Below are 20,833 nucleotides of genomic sequence, written 5' to 3'. Positions count from 1 at the left end.
ACAGCACTAGTGTGGAGTGTATAGTAGTATAGTGTATAGTGTAGTGTATAGTGTAGTGTATAGTGTAGTGTACTAGTACAGCAACACCGGTTGTGTGTTGGAGAGCCAAGCCACAACATTTACAATCCGAGTACGACGTTTCGCCAGTAATTACAACCAGCTTCATCAGGCTGTGCTAGTGACGAATTGGCCGTACTTACTCTGGTGCTTATAAGGGTGGCCCAGAGTCAGGACACATGGGATTATTATACAGGGTGGTCCAAAAGTCAAGAAACATAGGGTAATATAATTTAACACTGGCATTAAGACATTTAAATTGTTAATTATTTAAGATAATATTTTATCTATAATCATTAAGGTAAAAAAAGTATTCCTTTTCAGATGACATTTAAAAATGTAAAGAAAATGTACTCATAAGCCGAACGATTCAATTCGTTATGTGTTCTAAAGAAGGTAGCTGTAATATTTTTAAAAAGTCCTAAATTAATTAAAAAATAATCATTCGTTGCACCATTCATTCATGTTGATGATAGTCAGTTTGAACGTGAAAATTTACCAAATATCCCGATGTGATTTGTTGAAATAAATATAACCCTGTGTCTTGACTTTTGGGTCACCCTGTCTCTATCTTTTACTTAATTAATATTTCCGTTTTGCAAAAACCCAACATTCTTCGGGAGTTTTTTTGCAAAGCTCCACGCCCTCCACTAAACTTTTTCTCACGACAGGAGTGTTGGCAGCATCATTGCCGCGGAGGTATCAAGCACGGCGTGGTGGTGGCGGCAGTGGCCGGCTCGTTTAAAGAAAAAAAATCATGAAAAATATCGCGGACGCGACACCATCACTCGTGTTCTCCCCTACCCCAGACGTGTTAGGGGGGGGGGGGCTCCGATCGACTGGACCGGAGAGCAATGACTGTGTAGCGTGCGCCGTGCAATCTAAAGTCGAGACAATGCAAGGGCAGCAACGGGGATGGTCGTTTGCATTTTTTTTTGTGTCTGGGCGCCTCCGTTCAAATTAAATGCGGCGTGCGCTGATTTTTTTCCCCCCTTCCCAAATCCCACGTCTGTGTTTTCAAAAGCGCTGTGAACATTCCTCAAATGGCTTCATGTTTAAACCCGGCAGTTAGGGAGGGGGTGAGTAAAAAAAAACCACAACAGCCAACCACAATCAAGGCGTGCCGGCGTCTTTAGAGAATGCGCGCGAGTTTGCTGTTCGTTTGCTCTCCACTGGGTAGCGAATCCAGAATTCAAGACAACTCGGGGGTCATTCTTGAGTGGTATCCCCCTCTGATAGGTGGTGGGGGCCTTCTCTGGCTGGGGGTCGCCCGATTGCAGGACGTCTGCCAAAGCGAAGCAACGGTGAAAGATGCTTCAATCACCCAGCCTCTTGTCCGCCGAGCGGTCGTTCAGCAGGTTTCGTGCGGCGAGACAGTGTGGGTAAACTGCCCCCTCTTTTAAGATCCGAGACGTCTGGCCGGCGTGGAAGAGTAGGCCAAAACTCACTCGACAACTCCGTCTCGGTTGAGGACCTTGCCGACAGCATTGCGGAGCAAATCATTTCAGGGCTGCACTTTTCATCTTTTCACTCTGACTTCCTCCTCCATAAAGCCATTTACTCTCATTCATAGAATCATTTAAATTTCAAGGCCACTGTCCAAACAAACCAGTGTTGACGTGTACTCCGGATGAGGCAGGAATTCTGCAAAAATGCCCGTGAGTCGCTGCAGTACAGGGTTGGGAGGGGAAACACACTTCGAGACGCAAGCACGAGAGCCAGCGGTGCTTCCCGTCTATTCCCAGGCCTATCCTGAGTTGTGAGCATTCGCCCACTCCCCCCCCCCCAACAGGAGGGGAGGGGGTCCCCCGCGTCGAGGAGGCGGCGGTGTGGGAAGAAGTGCGGGGCTTGCAAATCCCAATAACAACAAAAACAAACACCCGGACACAAACAGCCCCTTCCGAGATTGCATTCGGGGCGAGACGAGGCTGCGCTTGGCGTTTTCATTTAAAAGTCGCTCCAACGGCTACCGGGGAACGTGAAGAGAGACGGAGAGAAGAGAAGAAGAAAAGAGACAAGCCGAGATGCCGAGGCGTCCTGATGCTGTCCCCACCCCCTCTCCCCCCGAGTGGAGATGGAACAAAGCGACGACGATGAGACGAACGGGAGGTGTGCTCCGGCGTGGAAACCCCGTCGGTGTTTATTGCGACGTTCGGTCGACACACGATGGGGGGGGGTGGGGGGGCGGCGGGGGGCTTCACGTCAGTCAAACACAAAATTGCCGCTGTCGCAGATCCGTCGCCGTTCGTGAATAATTAAATACATAGATCCCACATCACAAGTGTGTCAGATGAAACCGTGCGTGCGATCGTGCGTGCGATCGTGCGTGCGATCGTGGGCGCCCCCCCCCCCCCCTTGGTGTGCGCGCGACCCGAGTTTGATTCCCGCTCACGGCCAACACCGGTGAAGGATTTTCTAAACTGGTCCCAGGCCTCCCCTAGGTCGACTCGGCCTCAAATGAGTACCCGGTGCGGTGTGTAAACATCGCCACTGGGGAGACAAAGGCGGTCGGGCATGGCGCTAGCCAGCCCCCCCCCCCCTCCATGTGCTGTGCCGGCCTTCAAGGGTGCTACTCGCCAACAGCACTTGCCCCAACAGTCCTGTTAAGGCTATACGGGGGATCTTTGTCTTTGTGCGCACCCAACCCAGCTTGTAAACCAAACCCATTGCTATCCACCTGCACCACAACGTACACGCGGGCAAGCTGAAAAAAGGCACCACACTCATGGGCACGAGTAAGATATACGCACATAAATGGTTGCTACGAAAGCCTCGTGACCAACTATTGGTCACGTTTCGTGGTGGAAACGAACTCGTTCCTTAATTTTAGCATTTAAAAAAAATTAAATATGAAAAAGTCGGCCAAACACTGCTCAATATAGTGAGACCAATGGTGTGGGCCATTTGTAAAAAATTACTTTAAAACTAAACTATAAACTATTTTTTCTTTTACCAGGTAAGGCCCCACTTTCTTAGAAGTGACCTGGCCGCAAATGACAGCTCAACGAAGTGGCTTATCGCGTGGAAAATTATAGCAGCCAAATACTCGAAACGCACGTTGATTCTAAATGTGGAGGGAAAAACCGGAGGACCCGGAGAAAAATCCACGCGACCACGGGGAGAGAGAGACATACAAACTCCAAATATACAGGCGTCAGGGTCAGCATCGAACCCACGACCTCCTGTATTATACCAGGCGAGGTAGTTCACATCGGCACCTGCTAGTCCAGAAGAGCCGGCAAACACAGCCATCGGTGAGTGTATCCGAGTAACAACCTCCGCCTCGCTCTGTTTCGCAAAACCAAACTCCCGATCATCATCTCAATCACACACCGACTGGACGCCAATGAAAGAAAAGTGAAACCGAACCTCCACACTTACAAAATGCCTCCGCTCTAGACGCACCTTGAATAAAAAACGAACTGGTTGAAAACCCGATCGGTGAATGGGACACATTCATTGCCCATCGGATAGCTTCCGCGATACTCCGATGGGTTGATTTGCTGAGCGTGCGTGTTACAGAGCTCAGATGTTTACCATGGTAGGAGTGTCGGACTCTGAAAGGCCGTTGACAACACTGTGGCCCCATTGCCAATGCTCTGTTTACGTATCATATCGTATACGTAGCATAGCGTTTACGTATCGTATTGTATACATATCCTATCGGTTGTCACTTGATGACAAAGATCACCAATTGAAGAGGAGGATTGGATTCTCATTGAGTTTCTCGCTCGGTAAAATCAAAAGGCCAACGACCAAAGTGAGGAGGATTAACGATGAAAACTGGCCACGCAAAAGCCAGGCGAGATGCGTCTCCGGACGGACGACGCGGCCCGATGTTCCGCCGGTGGTGAGAAGGATCGCTCGCGCGCAGCCACACGGACGTTCAGCGGCGCGTGAGCAACGGAGGGATCAGCGAGAACAAAAGGGGCCACTAGCGCCATCCCGGTGTAGGGGGCGGGGGGACACGGGATTAGGCGGCGAGGTTCGCTTCCAATTTTTATACGAATCTTGTCGTCATCGTCGCTGACGGCGCCGCCTTTTTCCTCCCACTGCTCGATTCAAATTGCGCTTCGGGCGGCGCGAGACGAAGCATCCATCGCGCGGAGCGCGCTGGAAAACTACCGCTACATGAGACATCGTAGAGCTACTTTGGGGGCGGGTGGGGCTGGTGCTGGTGCGGGAGAGAGGCCGGTTTCTACATTTGTGTCCCAGTCGGTACCGATCACGTGGTATATCGTCACACCGGTTCCACGCTCGCCTGCCGGGTGAACGCGAGCGCGGCGGGAAAGTTTCCTTTCACGGTTTAAAAATAAAATGAAAAAACGATCGCGCGTGCGTCTCCCTCCAGGTGACCACCGCCTTCCCACTCTATTTCTCCCCGTTGTCGATTCCGTCCACGAGGAGTTGGGCCCCATTGCAGGCAACGCCGTTGCTCGCGTGGGCGACCCCGTTGCTCGCGTGGGCGACCCCGTTGCTCGCGACCCCGTTGCTCGCGACCCCGTTGCTCGTCCAGGAGCTCGCCAGTTTGCCGACCTTGAGGCCGGTGCCCCTGGCCGGGCTGGGCAGCTCGGCTGCCCGCTTGTACTCCAGCTGCATGTGGTTCTGCGGGGGTAGCCCTACGCAGGCGCTGTTGGTGGGCAGGGGGGGATGTGGGGAAAGAGAATGGGGCGGGGTAGGGGGGAGACGCGGTTAGGCGAAGAGACGATGGTTCGTCGGCGAGCGTCTGGAACGGAAACCGATTTTGGTTGCGAATTTGAGCTTTTCGTTTTCAACGTTTCAGTTCCTCGCTTTGCGCCAGATTCCACGCGCACGTCCAGGTGCGACGGCAGCGGAGCCGGTTTGTAAATCGAATTTTCGTGAATGCGCGCGATTTGGGGGACCGCGTTGCATTCCATTCACCCGGCCACAGACCAGCGATAGACACGCAGACTTCGCATTCCTACGAACCTCACAGATGGCCGGCCCTGTGTACAGCGCAACATACAATCCCAAACGAAAAAGCCGCTCGATTTCTGTTCTTACGTGGGAGGAGGAGGGGGGATTATGTCTTCCTGTCCACCACCAAAAGACCGACAAATATCCCCGCTGGAGCCAGATAGGTTCTTGGGGAAAGTGCTGTTTGCGATACACGAGGGAGTGGGTGGCCAGCACCATGCCTGGCCGTCTTTATCTGCCGAGTGGCGATGTTTTTACACACTGTCCCAGGTACTCATTTTAGGCTGAGTCGACCTAGGGGAGGCCCAAAACCGGTTCAGATAATCGTCACCGGTGTTGACCACGAGCGAGAATCGAACTCGGGTGGCTGGTTTCGTAGCGTGGCACGCCAACCACTGCACCACCACTCCTCCAACAAAGCTCCTGCATATGGCCTTTAGTAGACTGTTAGGGCAGGTCCTGTTAGCGAGCACCTACAAAGGCCGGTGGGTGGTCAAGCACCACACCCGGACGCCTTTGTCTCCCGAGTAGTTTTTACACACTGCCCCAGGTACTCATTTGAGTCTGCGTCGACCTAGGGGAGGCCCATAAGCAGTTGAGATAATCGTCACCGGTATTGGGCACGAACAGAAATCGAGCTCAGGTCGCCATGCTCGTAGCGCAGCGTTCCGACAACCGCACACCACCGCTCACCAGACACCCACGCACGCGCGCTTATATATACACACCCACGCACGCGCGCGTATATATACACACACACGCGCGCACGCGCAGACTCGCTCACCGGAAGATGTTCTCGATGCACGCGCGCTGGCGGAAGAGGGCGTTGACGACGGGCGCGCCGTGCGGCACGAGCGGCGCCTTGCAGAAGTAGGAGAGCAGCGAGAGCACCGGGTGGAAGGGCTCGAAGGTGGCGCCCGCGCGGCTGGCCTCGCGCAGCGACACGCGCTCGCACAGCTCCGTCAGCAGGAGCATGTCGAGCAGCAGCGGGCTGGCGAGCAGCGAGTCCTGAGACGCACGCACGAGGACACGCGTTCAGTCATCCAGGCCGCCGGGGGGCAACGAAGCTGCCGTTTGTGTTTAGACCAGCGGCTCTTTTGAAGCTGGGGTGCACGCACCCACTGGGGGTGCGAGATGTGCCCAGATTTTTGTGAGAAGGTAAATCATCGAAAGGCAAATGAAGCACGGGGCACGTAAGCGCAACTACGTTGTTTCATCAAACCCTATGTGTTTATTAACATTTTTAAAAAAAATTACGATTGAGAATCAAATTAGGCGCAAGGCTGCAGAGTAAAGGTTAAGCACCACTGGTTTAGACAGACGGATGTTTGACGGCACTCGGACAAACTCGAGAGGTCACACGGGGGGTGGGGGCGGAGGTCAGATGTTTGGCGGCGCTCGCACAGAGCTTGGCAGAGAGAGGGGGGCTTGGGAGAAGCGATGAATGGGGGGAGGCGGGGGGTGGGACGGGAGAGGGGGAGTCACCTCGCAGGTGTTGTGGATGACCAGGGTGTTGAGGCCGCCCATCATGATCTCGGATGTGTATTCGTCCATCGCGCGCTTGCTGTCACCCACGTACGGCACGTACTTGATCACCACCTACACAAGCGTCGCACCGCACGCACAGAATCAACACAGCATGAGCACCTGCAGCCGCCACATTGGCAGCGATACTTCTATGGACAAAACATTGATTCAGATGTCAATAACTGTAGAGAGAGAGATAATTGTTAGATCCAATGCAAAGGCAAAGATCCACCGTATAGCCTTAACAGACTGTTGGGGCAAGTGCTGTTAGCGAGAACCTACGAAGGCCGGCACGGCACACAGGGAGGGGATGGGTGGCCAGCACTGCGCCCGGCCACCTTTGTCTCCCTAGTGGTGATGTTTACACATCACACCGGCTACTCATTTGAGGCTGAGTCGACCTAGGGGAGGCCCAGGACCGATTCTGATAATCGTCACCGGTGTTGACCGCTAGCGGGAATCGAACTCTGGTGGCTGGGTTTTTGCGCAGCGCGTTAACCACTACACCACCGCACGCACGCACACACACACACACTTACGAAACCACCCACGGGGCGGTCACCTGCTTGGCTAATGATGTGGAACCAGAGGGGCTGGCAAGCGAGTGGGAGGGGGGTGGGGGGAGAGGGGCGAGGGAGGGGGCGAGTGGCAGAGGTCGCAATCGGGTACCCGATACCCGTACCCTACCCGATACCCGGCTACCCGTACCCGGCCGGGTACGGGTACCCGTTTGCGACCCTGGTGCGGCCGGGTACGGGTACAGGTAAGGAATCAAAACCCGTTTGCGACCTCTGGCAAGTGGAGGGGAAACTCACGCAGTGGTCGGGCCGCTCGCCCGGCTGGTAGAGGAGGCGGTTGGAGTCCACCATGTCGTCCACCACGTTGCTCTTGGAGATCTCCTTGGAGCGGAACTGCTGGGGCGACGACAGGTTCTTGCCGTCGTTGTTGCCCAGGTGGTTGTAGCTCACGATGGATACCGGCTGCGGTGAGGAGGGGGGGGGGCGGTGGACAGTTTTAGTTTATTTTGGAAGTGTCCTGTGACCTCAGGAGCTCTTGAAAATCGGGTTTCATCAAACAAAAAGCATCGGTTCCGTGGCAGAAAAAAACGTAGCGTGCTTGACGGGCCGCAAGAAAAGTTGAAATGCAAATAAAATACGCGATGAAGAAAAGAAAAGGCAACAAATCACAATCTATATTACAAAGTTATATTTTAAATAGAAAAAACTCAAGTGAGGATTGTGATGAAAGAACATTTTACAAATGGGGCATACAAATGCAAGCGGTAAATAGTTTCCGCGACACAGGGCGCACGCTACGTGCGCAGACATCCGCCTGCCTAGCCGCTCGTCCGTTTAGCCGTGTGTCTCTCTGGTCGTTCTGTCCAACCGTCGGTCTGCCTCTCTGTCCCACCGGACTTGCGTGAAAAAGAGCTTAAAAGCTCATCGGATTTCTCCAGCCTAAATCAATATTCTGATTCTATGTACCTGTGTGCCTGCCTCCCGCCCCCCCGATGGCTTGTCTTGTGTCTGCAGGTCTGTCCAACCTGTGCCATCTGTCTACCCGCCTGTTGTCTGCCTGTCCGTCTGTACGTCCTGCCTGTTTGTCGACTTTGTCTAAAGGCCGCCCGCCTGCCTGCTGTGTAGTTGTCGCCAGAGGGCGCTCTACAGCCATGCGTTACGATATACTGCAAAGTTAAAAGCAAAAATATGCAAACATCGGTTAAGCCATTTCTCAATCCACCGCCCAATGACATGACTCCGAATTCCGTGGCAGGCATTAAGGGCGTTTTAACTACACTTCACCACGCTGGTAAGGGGCCGTCCATAAATGACGTCACGCGATTTTGGACGATTTTTTACCCTCCCCTCCTTCGTCACACGGCGTCACAAAAAGTGAGACCCCCCTCAAATGACGTCACAAAGCTCTGCCCCCCCCCCCCCCAAATAAAACATGCTTCAAATCGCTTTAAACTATTGTCATTGTAGTGTGTATTTAATGTGGCGCTGCACTTTGATGTTGTAGGAGAAAACATTTATGAAAAAGTCTATTTAAATATTTATTTAAGTTGCGCATTTTTATGTGACGTCACATTTCTCAAACCCCCCCCCCCTCGTCACACATCGTCACAAACGTCTGACCCCCCCCCGCCCCCCCAAGTGCGTGACGTCATTTATGGACGGCCCCTAATGTCGCACTGTAATATCAAACTCTTCGTCCTTTAACTTTTAATTACGCTTCCTAATTTAATGCGCATTTAAATATTTCGGCTGCCATGATATTCACGCGGACGACTGCCTGTCTGGTCTGGCTGTCGAAGAACGGCACGAGAATTAAACGGACCTTAAGCTCTCGAGACTACATTGCAATTCTCCGCTGCAACCCTCTAAAAACCTTGACATTCCAAAAAGAAAACCCCCCCTCTGACTTGGCAACCCCGTTCGGAGCCATCCCCTTGCGAAATCAGGTCACCATCGCGATACCCTTGGTGGACTGCAGCCATTGGCCGGAGGCAGCCATCACCTGATGACCATGGTCAGATGGGAGCCGGCCAATCGCCTTCCCTCGGAAGGGAGGATCAGGGGGAGGGAGCGGCTGGGTTCATGAGGGGTTGGCGGGGCGGGGTGGATGGGGTGGGTGGGGGGTGGACAGAGGCGGCTACGGGGGAACGGAGAGAGGGCCCTGGGGGATCGTGAATGCCGATTGCTGCAGATACATTTAGCGTGACTGCAGTCAGCTGTTCCCCCCCCCCCCCCCAACTTTAACGACAATGAAAGTGTAAACGATCGCGATGTGCCACGGGCGATTGACGTTGCCACACCGCGGCCTCACGATCAGCTCGCCTCTGTGCTCCTGGTCGGGATTTGTGTGTGTTAACTATTCAACTAAAACTATTCATCTGTGGCATTTCATGATGTTAACTTCTGGGGGTTTTCAGATGTTTGTGTCGCGGGTCAAAACGTTGAAGTGTTTTGCGATGCAATTTGCATGAATGATGCTCTTGAAAAAAAAAGTATTACTTTTAGTGGGGAGGCCTTCATCCTGCAGCGGATTGCCCAAGGCTCGCGGTGATAATGTAAATTACAGAGGCCTCTTCTGTAGATGCGATCAAAAGTTGTTTCTCCTTTGATAAATAAAAACATAACAGTAATAACGCTGACAAATATTTACCCAGGCAAGCTTGTGAGAGTCTCAAGACTGCTACATTGGGATGTTTGTCCAATGCCCCGAATGAGGCAAATTGAAGTGAGCAGAGAAAACCCATCACATGTATGAGGGATTAACACTCCAAGCAACCGCACGGAGAGACTCAGTCCACAGCATCCCCACTGCTCTACTGCTGTCTTCTGGTCACCTCGCAGCCGCCAGGTCCACACAGCACCCCTAGTGGTCACCCATCCAAACGCTAACCAGGCTCAAAACCTGCTTAGCTTCTAAGATCTGATTGAGGTCCACAAATGATAGTTCAACTTTACAATGGGTTCACCATTGGCAGGCCAGACAGGCCGACAGACACACACAGATGAGGGCAGACGGGTGGACGGTATAAAAACAGATGTAGACAATAAAGCTATTTAAAAACTAAGTTATTATACCGGGTAAGACCCAATGACCTACACAGCTCTTTTTCAGAAACGGATGATAGCTTAATGAACTGGCTTATCACGTTGAAATTTATAGTAGCGGCCAAATACTCTAAACGCATGTCGATTCTAAACGTGTAGGGTGAAAAAAACCGGAGGACCCGGAGAAATATCCACGCGACTACGGCGAGAGAGAGAGGACACGCAGACTCCAAATATACAGCAGGCATCGTCAGGGTCTGGCCCTCCTGGCCCTCTCTCACCTTCATGCCGGCGCTCACGAGGAAGTCGACCAGCACCGACTTGAGCTTCGTCTGCCCCGACTTGAAGTCGTCTCCGCCGACGAAGACCCCGTGCTGCGTCGCGAGCTCCAGCACGCCCGGCACGAACGTGTTCTGCGGCGATCCGTTGATGTAGGCGCAGCCCTCCAGGATGGAGGCCACGGCGAACAGGCTCGACGGCGACACCTCGGACTCGTCACGCTGCGCAAAAGCAAAAAACAAAGCCAAGGTAAATTTAGCGGGCAGCGTTCGTCGATTGCTTCTCGAAGTTTCGGACCGATAATTATTTTTGCTTGTTTTTGTAATAAAACCAAGTGCCCCGACCGCACACTCATCGGAGAAGCCTCACGAGATGAAGAGTAGAAGCGTGCGTCACGCACCGCAGCGCCATCGCCCTCTGTGTTCGAAATCAAGATTGAAAACTCGTTTCTATTAGAACTGCCTTGTTGCGTTTAGTTTGTCGTCCTTCCCCTCGCACCTCCGATTAGCGGTTGGCCACGTACGGTGCGAAAGAAGATCAATAGATGAAGGGCACAAATCGGATCTCGCGCACAGCAGCGCCGTCACCCTTTGTGTCCAAGAAACGGCTCGCGGAAGCGGACATAACAGAGCTGCCTCCGGGATACCTTGTGCAAGGCCAGATTCCAATATTGGGCAGTGCTCTATTCCATCCATTGTTGGACGGACACACACTTAATAAAAACCGTGCCAATCCCTAAATCGTCGCGGACAATGCGGTATATCGCAACGGTGATGCGTTCCAGCCATTCCAACAAGATGTGAATCTGTGCAAGAAAATACCGCTCGTTAGATTTTTTTTTCTTGAGCAGGTTTTAAACATACGTGGCAGCGTTTTGCTTCAGTCAACACCGGTGAGACACTTTCGGCCTGTGTTGGGGGTGCAATATTGATAGAGGGTTGTGCAACAGTCCCTTGCGTCCGTTCGCAAACCAGACGCTGCAAGAGTCGAGTCACCTGGCGGGCCGAGTGAACAACGATGTGTTTAAACTGTAGCTTCGTGGCGTGTGACGTTTGGCAAAGGGAGCAAAGTCCAGCGGTAATCTTACACAACGGGACATTTTAAACAAATTTTGTAATTGGATTGCGTCCTGCCAGCAAGGGTGCGGATTTTGTGTGCGCGGGTGTGTGTGTGTGCATATCTGTGTGTGTGTCTGGCGAGCAGGAGCGCAATGATTAGCGCGTCGCGCTACGAACCCGGCGACCCGAGTTCTATTCCCGCTCACGGCAAACACACCAGTGATGATTATTTGAACCGGTCCTGGGCCTCCGCTAGGTCAAACTCAGCCTCAAATGAGTGCCCGGTACGGTGTGTAAGCAGCAACGCTCGGGAGACAAAAGCAGCCGGCCGGGCGTGGTGCTGGCCACCCACCCACCCCCTCGTGCGCCGTGCTGTCCTTCATTGGTGCTACTCGCTAACAATCTGTTATCAGCTATAGAGGGTGGGGGGGGTCTTTGTCTTTTAGCGAGGTATCTCCATCTGCCCTGATGTCCGTTGGGCAAGCAAAGATAAGCGAACTCCGGGAGCTGGGTGTTGGTGCGTCGGGTACGGGGAGAGGGTGGCAGCTACCGCGATGGACTTCATGAGGCTGTCGCTCGCGTCGTTGAGTCCCGCGGCGACCTCGCAGAAGCGCTCCGTGTTGGCCGTCCACATGACGATCACCTTCTCCACGCCGCTCGACGCCTTGAAGTCGCGGATGTCTCGACGGAGCTGCTCCAGCTGCGGGCACACGCAGGACACACGGACGGGTTCAAAACCAAACTCGCAGCCAAGAGTAAGTGGAAAAGCGCCCCGCTTCCTCGGCAAGTGGTCGCTGTCGTTCATTCATGAAAAAATATTTTTGCCCGGAGAGAGAGGCCGTCCAGGCTGACCACCATTTTTTCAAGGGAGGCCTTGGTAAAGCAAGGCAATGCAGTTTGCACGCGACGAGCTTGTCTCGAAAACAATAATCATTTGAACTTCTAACGCGCACAGTATTCACTCGCTCTCTGACAGAGAGAGCACCTGTCCTATCCGATCTGAATCGATCCGATCCGATCCTGATGTTCCCATCCGGGAGCCCCGCTCGCACCTGCTCGGCCTTGGTGCCGGGGATGAGGTTGTTGGCCCGGTCCTCCTGGTTGGCGGCGATGAACTCGGGCACGTAGATGGAGGCGCGAGGCCGCAGCTTCTCCATGTGGGGCCGCAGCTGCTCCTGGAGGCCCCAGTCCAGCACCTCGGCGCGTCGCATCGACTCAGCCAGGTTCAGCGACGAGATGTCCCACCCTGCGGGCGACACGGCGTCACGAGGCGGGACGAGATGGGGGGGGGCGACGTTGAGATTACGCTTTGGAAATTTGGGCAGTCGCGCTCCTGACAATTAAATCAGCATTAAACTCTCACTCTCAGGGAAATTCGGCCGGCTGGCTCTGCGGCAGAGCGAGCGCTTTCACGTGCGCGAATTCAAAATCCTGCGCATCATATCTCTCCGGGGTCGTTGATGAAACGAGTGCTGTTGTCCTATGATAGACCCATCCTCGCCACGGCAATGTGGAATTTACACCGCTGGCTAAGAGCTGTAAAGAGGAGTCGAGCACCGCCTCGATGCTAATAGTGAGCAGGAATTTGCGGACGGATTGAGGGAAGGATGGAGAGAGACAGAGACCGAGAGAGGTGCAGGCCTCGCCATCGGACACGATATCGTTGGGATGAACCATGGGAAGGAAGGATGGAGGGAAGGATGTAGTGAGAGAGGGGCAAGCCTCACCATCGAACACGATGTCGTTGGGATGGACCATGGGCAGGAGGTCCCTGAAGGGAATGAAGACGTCCCCTTGTGGTCCCGAGCCCAGCGACACGGTCGACGACTGGAACACCGACCCAAAGTAGTTGGCGTGCTGCGGACACAAAAAACAACTGTTTGGTCAAACGACTCCTATCAATTGATAAAAAAAAAGCAATGATGCAAGTGTTGGATTGATGGAGATGGTGGCTGGTGGTGTTTGTAACGAGCAGAGCAAGAGGAATGACAGCAAAATTGCCACCGCGACAGAAATTCGTGTAATGCGGCGGTGGTGGCGGCGACGCTGGTGGTGACACTGGTGGTAGCACTAGTGATAGCGATGTGGTGCTGGTGGTGGCGATGGCGGTTCTGGCGGTGGCGCTGGTGGTGGTGGTGGCGATGGCGGTGGTGGCAATGGCACGGGCGGCGTTGTCGGCTCACCTTGACGCCGGTCTTGGTGTTCCACGAGAGGCCGAGGCGGTTGGCGATGGTGGCAGCCGTCACGGTGGAGCCGTTGTTGCCACCCCAGCCCACGAGCATGACGCCGAGACGCGGCACGTGGCGGCGCGTGCGGAACTCATACTCCTTGGTCTGCGGAGAAACCTGCGGCGACACGGGCGAGAAAAAAATCACGCGGCTGCTTCAAACGTCGTCATTATCATCATCGGTGGTGACACAGTGACGAGATGTTAACTCCCTCGCCTGGTATACAGGAGGTCGTGGGTTCGATCTAGAGCATAACACCTGCTGTATATTTAGAATAGTTCAGTTTTGTTTTTAATCGCTTTCGTGCTTATATCTATTTTTATACCATTTACCTGTCTGCCCTGCTGCCTGTGCCTGTCGACCTGTCTGCGTGTCAATGTGAACTCAATTGTAAAGTTGGGCTATATACAGGGTGCTCAAAAAAAGAAAAACAATTATCAGAAGCGTTAAAAAAAAATTAAGCAACCTGTACAGCTTAGTGGGCCTTAACTGGTAAAATAAAAAAATAGTTTTTTAAAGTTCGGTTTAGTTTGATCATCGCCACCGTCGCCGTTTGACGGCTCGTGTGGCCCTCGGCGCGACGAGGGTTGGCGGTTGGCCGGCGCTGCGCGACTCACGACGAGGCGTCCGTTGTGACGCGCCACGTGGCTCGTCTGGTACTGGTACACGGCCTCGATGTGCTCCTCTGTGTAGCGCACGTTCGGACTCTGCACCTGGAACATCTCTGCCATCGTTGCGAATTCTTAAACCTGCACGCCACGCACGCACAAGGACAACATTCCAACCCTCCAGTTAGTTACTTGGGAACACAAAAAGGCAAAGGTTCGCCCAGTATAGCCTGACCAGGTTGTTGGGGCAAGTGCTGTTAGCGAGCACCTACGAAGGCCGGAACAGCACACGAAGGGGGTGGGGTGGCCAGCACTGCGCCCGGCCGCCTTTGTCTCCCCAGTGGCGATGTTTACCACACCGCACCAGGTACTCAATTGAGGCCAAGTCGATATAGGGGAGGCCCAGGACCGTTTCAAATAATCGTCACTGGTATTGGCTGTGAGCGGTCATCGAACTCGGGTCACCGTGCTCGTAGCGCAGCGTGCTCACCGCTGCACTAACGCTCAGCGAAAGAAACACACCCAGACACAACTCGCGCAGACGCACGTGGTGACCTCTGGCTCTGAGCCCAACATCTCGGAACTCCGTGGCAAGCTGTCAAATTGGCTGCGATTTCATCAAAGTATTCCAGTTATGCAATACCATCAACAACCAGTGTCTATATATACACAACGGGATACTGACATCAGCTCGCGATGCTACTGGGAAATCCCCATGAATAGTATGTACACACACACAATACGCCGCGTGTATAGGATTGCAATTCCATTCCATAATCGATTAATCTTAGTATCGATTTCCTCCCTCCCCCCGCGACTCGTTTCTCACGTAACCGTTTGTAGTTTTGTTCGTCACCCAATCATCATTCTAAACGCCCAATGTGCATATCGTTTGAATGTCGTCTGCATCGCATTATTTTTGCGTACGTTGGGAATAGCCCGCGACTCGCACGATGCAATGCACAGGTGTCGTTGCGCTGTTCGTGGCGGATGGATCCTGGCGACGTGGTATGGGCATAAAAGAGATACCGACTGATAAGTGCAGTAATGCTATTTGTATCATCTAATAATAAATGCCAGAACCGCCCGCCCATCTGCACGCGATATGCAGCCGGTGGTAGGGGGGGTGCTGTGACGACAGCACGCGCGATGCGGGTGACGTCACCACCGCACACTTGCCCGCCCGCCCGCCCGCCTGCCAGACAGCAAAACTTTTTTTTATAATAATAATAATAAAAATGTACAGATATTATTTGTGTGCAGCGCAGTAGACGGACAACGTTAGCCGAAAGAGCTTGCCCACAGATGCACAAATTGTCAAATATTGATTTTGGCATTATTTGCCCATGAGCTATATCCACTGCTGAGATGAACGCATCTCCAAATCGAGAACTCATTCCTCTTTAGAGCTGTCCAGAATGCTGCCCACTCCACCCCCGCACCTCCGATTAGCACTGGTTAGCTTCGTACGGTGGCGAAATAAGTTCAACGTGCGGTATTGATGTAATTGATATGGATGCATTACCAAGACCACCACCCCGTGGCATCCGCAACTGAATGACTCGCAAGAGGTGACATCACATGTATCACCCACCCCCCGCCCCCCCCCCCGTATGTTTAAGACCGAAGCAGGAGGGATATCTCCGCAATTTTTGGGCTGTCCCGCCTGATGATGCTGGTTGTACTTGCGGGCACGTGACGGTATTTCGACTGCCAGCGCTGTGTGCTGTACTAGTGACGAATTGGCCACGTTCGGTTTACTTTACAAGATCAAACCCCCCACCCCCACCCCCCAAAAGAAACCCTGTAGTATGGATACAGGAGTACATACATCGCAAGCCCTCGCTATCCCATCACCACTCTCCCCGCGCTGTCGACGGCCACTCTATCGTCAGATTCGGCATCGAACGCCTGCCCCATCAACCCTTTGTGCTTTTCTTACTTAGCGGCCACGATGACGTGTCCCTTGCACCCCCTCCCCACCCCCGAATAACCAACACCAATACCCCGGACATTTTAGGCTGTCGCGTGAAGTGTCGAAGGCTCGCTGCTGACAAGAGGAGGTCTCGGGACAGACCCAGCAAGGTGTCATGGGTCAGCTGACTGAGATGACCGGGCAGATGCACCAGCTGTGACCCTTACTGTGCCAGGCTAGGTGCAGGAGGTCACAGGACACACCTAGCAAGGTGCCAATGGGTCGGCTGACTGAGATGACCGGGCAGATGCACCAGCTGTGACTCTTACTGTGCCAGGCTAGGTGCAGGAGGTCACGGGACAGACCCAGGTGCCATGGGTTGGCTGACTGAGATGACCGGCAGATGCACCAGCTGTGACCCTTACTGTACCAGGCTAGGTGCAGGAGGTCATGGGACACACCTAGCAAGGTGCCAATGGGTCGGCTGACTGAGATGACCGGGCAGATGCACCAGCTGTGACTCTTACTGTGCCAGGCTAGGTGCAGGAGGTCACGGGACAGACCCAGTTGCCATGGGTTGGCTGACCGAGATGACCGGGCAGATGCACCAGCTGTGACCCTTACTGTGCCAGGCTAGGTGCAGGAGGTCACGGTACAGACCCAGATGCCATGGGTTGGCTGACCGAGATGACCGGTGGATGTCCTTCACGAGCCTCCTACCTCCATCAGCATCACCACCACCATCACGGACGTTTCTCGAAGTTCAATAAACGACGCCTTTGATGTGAGCCTGCTCTTAGCACTGCGTAGTGCACCATTCCTGTCTGCCGGGTCGTACGGAGCGGCTATTGCGAGGACAATAATTATTAGCGAGTTCCCCGTTTTAAATGTTTAAACATTACGCGTCCACGCGGCGAACTGTACTTGCGACATACTGTAACGGATGCCGCATTTTTTTTAAAAATAAACCTCCATCACCGACTTGTAGCCATCTCAAGAAATATGTCTTTGATACTGCAGGAAATCCGATGAGCCACGAAGCTATATCGATTTTTTTTTGCGTTCGTGTTACGATCCGTGGCGTTCGTAAGCAAGCAAGCAAGTCGATCTCCAACACAACGCAAGGCGCAGTGGTTTGCCGCACACGTGTCCACGCACGATCTCTCTCCCTCCCTGTCTCTCTTTCTCTCAAGGCGCGAGGGTGGAACGAGATGCGAACCCCGCCGTTACCTGTTCACGAAGGCGCCGACGGAGAACGCCGCCGGTTTCCGAGGAGCTCAAGGCGCTCGCTTATCTGTGCACTCGGACGACGACGAGGTCGTTCCCGAGAGATGCTCCGAACGAAGGGCACAGAACGAGCGATCAAATGCCGCGTGGCAATGCGCGCACCGGCCGGGGCTAACTGGGCCCTCTGTGGTCACAACCAGCGGTGGTGAAACGCGAAACGCCGGCCGGTCGAACGGGTTCAAGTGACTGTAAGTCCGTGCCTTGTGGGAGTGGTGATGGTGGTGGGTGGGTGGGGGGGAGGACCCGGGGCTGTCGTAGGGAAGCGATTTATGTGGCGACCCGGAAGATGTTTCTCGGCTGTGACGAGTCAACAAATTCTGGCGACGAGATGAGCCGACAGCAGAGGTCGCAACCGGGTACCCGATACCCGTACCCTACCCGATACCCGGCTACCGGTACCCGGCCGGGTACGGGTAGCCGTTTGCGACCCTGGTGCGGCCGGGTACGGGTAGGCCGTGAGTCACTGGCGAGTAGCCGTTTGTCACTCATTTCGGGTAGGGTACGAGTAGGATACGGCTACCTGTACCCGGCCGGGTACGGGTACCCGTTTGCGACCCTGGTGCGGCCGGGTACGGGTAAGCCGTGAGTCACTGGCGAGTAGCCGTTTGTCACTCATTTCGGGTAGGGTACGAGTAGGATACGGCTACCTGTACCCGGCCGGGTACGGGTACCCGTTTGCGACCCTGGTGCGGCCGGGTACGGGTAAGCCGTGAGTCACTGGCGAGTAGCCGTTTGTCACTCATTCCGGGTAGGGTACGAGTAGGATACGGCTACCTGTACCCGGCCGAGTACGGGTACCCGTTTGCGACCCTGGTGCGGCCGGGTACGGGTAAGCCGTGAGTCACTGGCGAGTAGCCGTTTGTCACTCATTCCGGGTAGGGTACGAGTAGGATACGGCTACCTGTACCTGGCCGGGTACGGGTACCCATTTGCGACCCTTGTGCGGCCGGTTACGGGTAAGGAATCAAAACCCGTTTGCGACCTCTGGCCGACAGGGAGCGCCCCTGTTGGGTCGCAGCTTAGCCAGGAGTTGCCGGCTCGCCAGCGCGACCCCGCGTGCAACTCGGACACTGCTGCCGCTGCTGCTCTACGATGGGCTTTCTTTTTCGCCGTCGCCGGTCGCGATGCCGAGACGCGCGGCAGCTCGAGACCATCCCCACGACCTTCCCGGGCCTGCCTTCTCTTGCAGCAACAAAAGCTTCAGGGAGTTCTTTACAAATCCTCCCACCCCCCCAGCTCCCAAAAAAACAAAATTTTGTCGGTGCGCGGGGACTGTTGTGCATCCACGCTGGGACGTGCGGCTCCAACCTGAAGTGGATTATTTCGCCGAATGGAGATTGCCCCATTCAGTGGGGTTATTTTTTTTTTGGGGGACGTTTGTGCTGATTTCTTAACGCAAGAGGTATTTTTTTTGCACCAAACCGGTGGAACTGGGAGAACAGAGAGAGAGAGCGAAACCACTGGACACAAGAATCCGACGAAATGCGACCAGCACGAAATGCGGAACAGCACGCGACAGAAAGGAGGTCAGACACCGGACACGGCCACGACATCGCGGTGCGTAGGCGTCGTGATAGTAAAAAAAATCAACACGAGCCAGCCTTCTCCAGCCATACATTGCAATGCACGCGACACATTTATTCTGTTGTCGTTGCAACGTGCCCAAAAGCGATGACGTACAAACACACTCACCTCTTGTTTGCTCCGACGAGGGTGGCACTTTGCTAAGCGCTGCTCAGACTTGGTGTCACGACTGCAAGTGGCTCAGCGGGTGCACAAAGACGCGCACGATGTCACCACGTCCCTTTAAATGTCTTGCCTCCTGGGGTGTCTCTCCGCGGAGAGCAAAAACAGCGGACGTTGACGGCTAAAACGAAATGCGCACAGCGCAAGCGACGCCTCGATTAAAACTTGCTGGCAACGAGGGCTCTCGACGGTGAAGATGCGTGCGTGCGTGCGCAGCTCCTTGAATGCGTCTATCACGAGCGTGATGCCCGGCTGCGCGTCATCCACCCTCTTATATAGGGTCGCGAGCTCGGAGTGGAAATTTACCGGTGAGAAGCACGTGCCGGGATTGCTTGCAGCCCTGCCCCCCCCCACCACCACCAATACTCCCCCTTCAACCTCCCCCATACCTCATTCATCCACCCCACTCACTCACTCACCACCCCCTCTCTCTCTCTCTAAACCCAACGCCCATCGGCATTGTGGGCAAGCTATGCCATGCCCGGCCATCAGCCCTGTCGGTATTGCCGACGGCGGGACACATCACAACAGCAGCAGCAGCATAGTCGGTGGCATACGCAGAGAAGTGTCATTTGTTTTCGAATAATGTATTACACCCCCCACCCACCCCACCCCACCCACGCTGCCATCGATATCGCAAAGAGCTGCGATGCCTCCACGTGAATACGAGACGGCGGGGTCCCGAGTTAAGGATAACGGGTCACGCAGCAGTTGCTTTAAAAACAAATCGTTGCGGTTACCGTGTTTCAGATCGCGTTGAACGCAAAAAACACAAACGCAAATCGCACGCAGCGGTGCCTCGTGACTTCCCTTCACCACGGAAGCTGCCCCACGTGCGGTTGTGTTGTTGTAGTATAATTATCACGGTCGCCATTCATCATCATCATCATTGTCGTCGTCGTCATCATCAGCGGCAGTCTCGCCAAGCCACCGCTAACTCGCACGGTCTTACGACGATGCATCTAGATCGTGCACAGGAGGGGATGACCCACCTCGTAGTAGAATTATTTTTTTAATTTGTGATTATCTTTTCCGGTACTAAATGTTATTGACGCGTTATGTGGGCATGCGTGATCACGATGATCACCATATACTGTAGGAAGCATTGCAAAAAAATGTTGTGAGCGTGCAATGAATCACTGATATATTGCAGATGCATTGGCGTTGTAAAATTCCACTCCCATCCAATGCCCCCCTCCTTCTCCGCCCCTACCACCACCACAACCGCTCAGTGATCCAATGCATTCCTGCGATTCAATTTGAATGGATAAAAAAATGTTGCAAGCACTCTGGTGAATCCATAAGAGGCTTTTTTGGGTTAGATCGCGTAAATAAAAACGTGGTTGTTAAACCCGCCACCACCGGACACAGACAATTTGTCACTTGAAAACAAAACAATGTAAACGAATTACAATTGTAAATGCAAGTGGGTTTACTCTCCAACACACCGGTGTGCTGTACTCAGTAACGAATTTGGCACGTTTTGTTTACGTGACAAACCTCACGAATTGGCTATGTCGGGTGGTGGCGGGTTTAACGACACATTTTCGCGATCTAACCCTAAAAAAACCCTCTATTATGGATATTGGTCGCGAAAGCTTTAACTACGTAGCGGCCTCTAGTGGCT

General features: G+C 53.8%; 2 protein-coding genes across 4 annotated transcripts in view; one reads left to right on the top strand and one right to left on the bottom strand.

Moving 5' to 3' along the window:
• Positions 1-3,511: 3,511 nt before the first annotated feature.
• On the bottom strand, positions 3,512-19,473 carry ISYNA1 (inositol-3-phosphate synthase 1). Of its 2 annotated transcripts, none has more exons than XM_078854840.1 (11): positions 19,153-19,473; positions 14,268-14,399; positions 13,606-13,767; positions 13,150-13,279; positions 12,475-12,668; positions 11,973-12,122; positions 10,367-10,585; positions 7,338-7,502; positions 6,481-6,594; positions 5,780-6,003; positions 3,512-4,687 (listed from the first exon to the last, which is right to left on the bottom strand). In XM_078854840.1, exons 2-11 carry the CDS (start codon positions 14,379-14,381, stop codon positions 4,429-4,431), a joined length of 1,731 nt encoding a protein of 576 aa, XP_078710966.1. In that variant the 5' UTR covers positions 14,382-14,399; positions 19,153-19,473; the 3' UTR covers positions 3,512-4,428. The 2 variants fall into 2 exon arrangements, with proteins under 2 accessions (XP_078710966.1, XP_078710967.1); XM_078854841.1 differs by lacking the exon at positions 19,153-19,473 and adding an exon at positions 17,404-17,638.
• The window catches only part of LOC144930995 (retinol dehydrogenase 13-like), a 43,095-nt gene continuing 41,132 nt past the window's right edge, over positions 18,871-20,833 (top strand). Inside the window, exon 1 of one of the 2 annotated variants that reach the window (XM_078854843.1) lies at positions 18,871-18,986. In XM_078854843.1, the coding sequence (XP_078710969.1) occupies positions 18,959-18,986 (28 nt within the window). In that variant the 5' untranslated portion in view covers positions 18,871-18,958. Of the gene's footprint in view, positions 18,987-19,508; positions 19,515-20,833 lie in introns of those variants that run through there. The other variant, XM_078854844.1, reaches the window with a different exon arrangement.

This window comes from Lampetra fluviatilis, chromosome 3, assembly GCF_964198595.1.
Source record: "Lampetra fluviatilis chromosome 3, kcLamFluv1.1, whole genome shotgun sequence".
NCBI lineage: Eukaryota > Metazoa > Chordata > Hyperoartia > Petromyzontiformes > Petromyzontidae > Lampetra > Lampetra fluviatilis.
The sequence above is the reverse complement of the archived record's forward strand: the minus strand, read 5'-3'. Positions and strand labels throughout refer to the sequence as shown.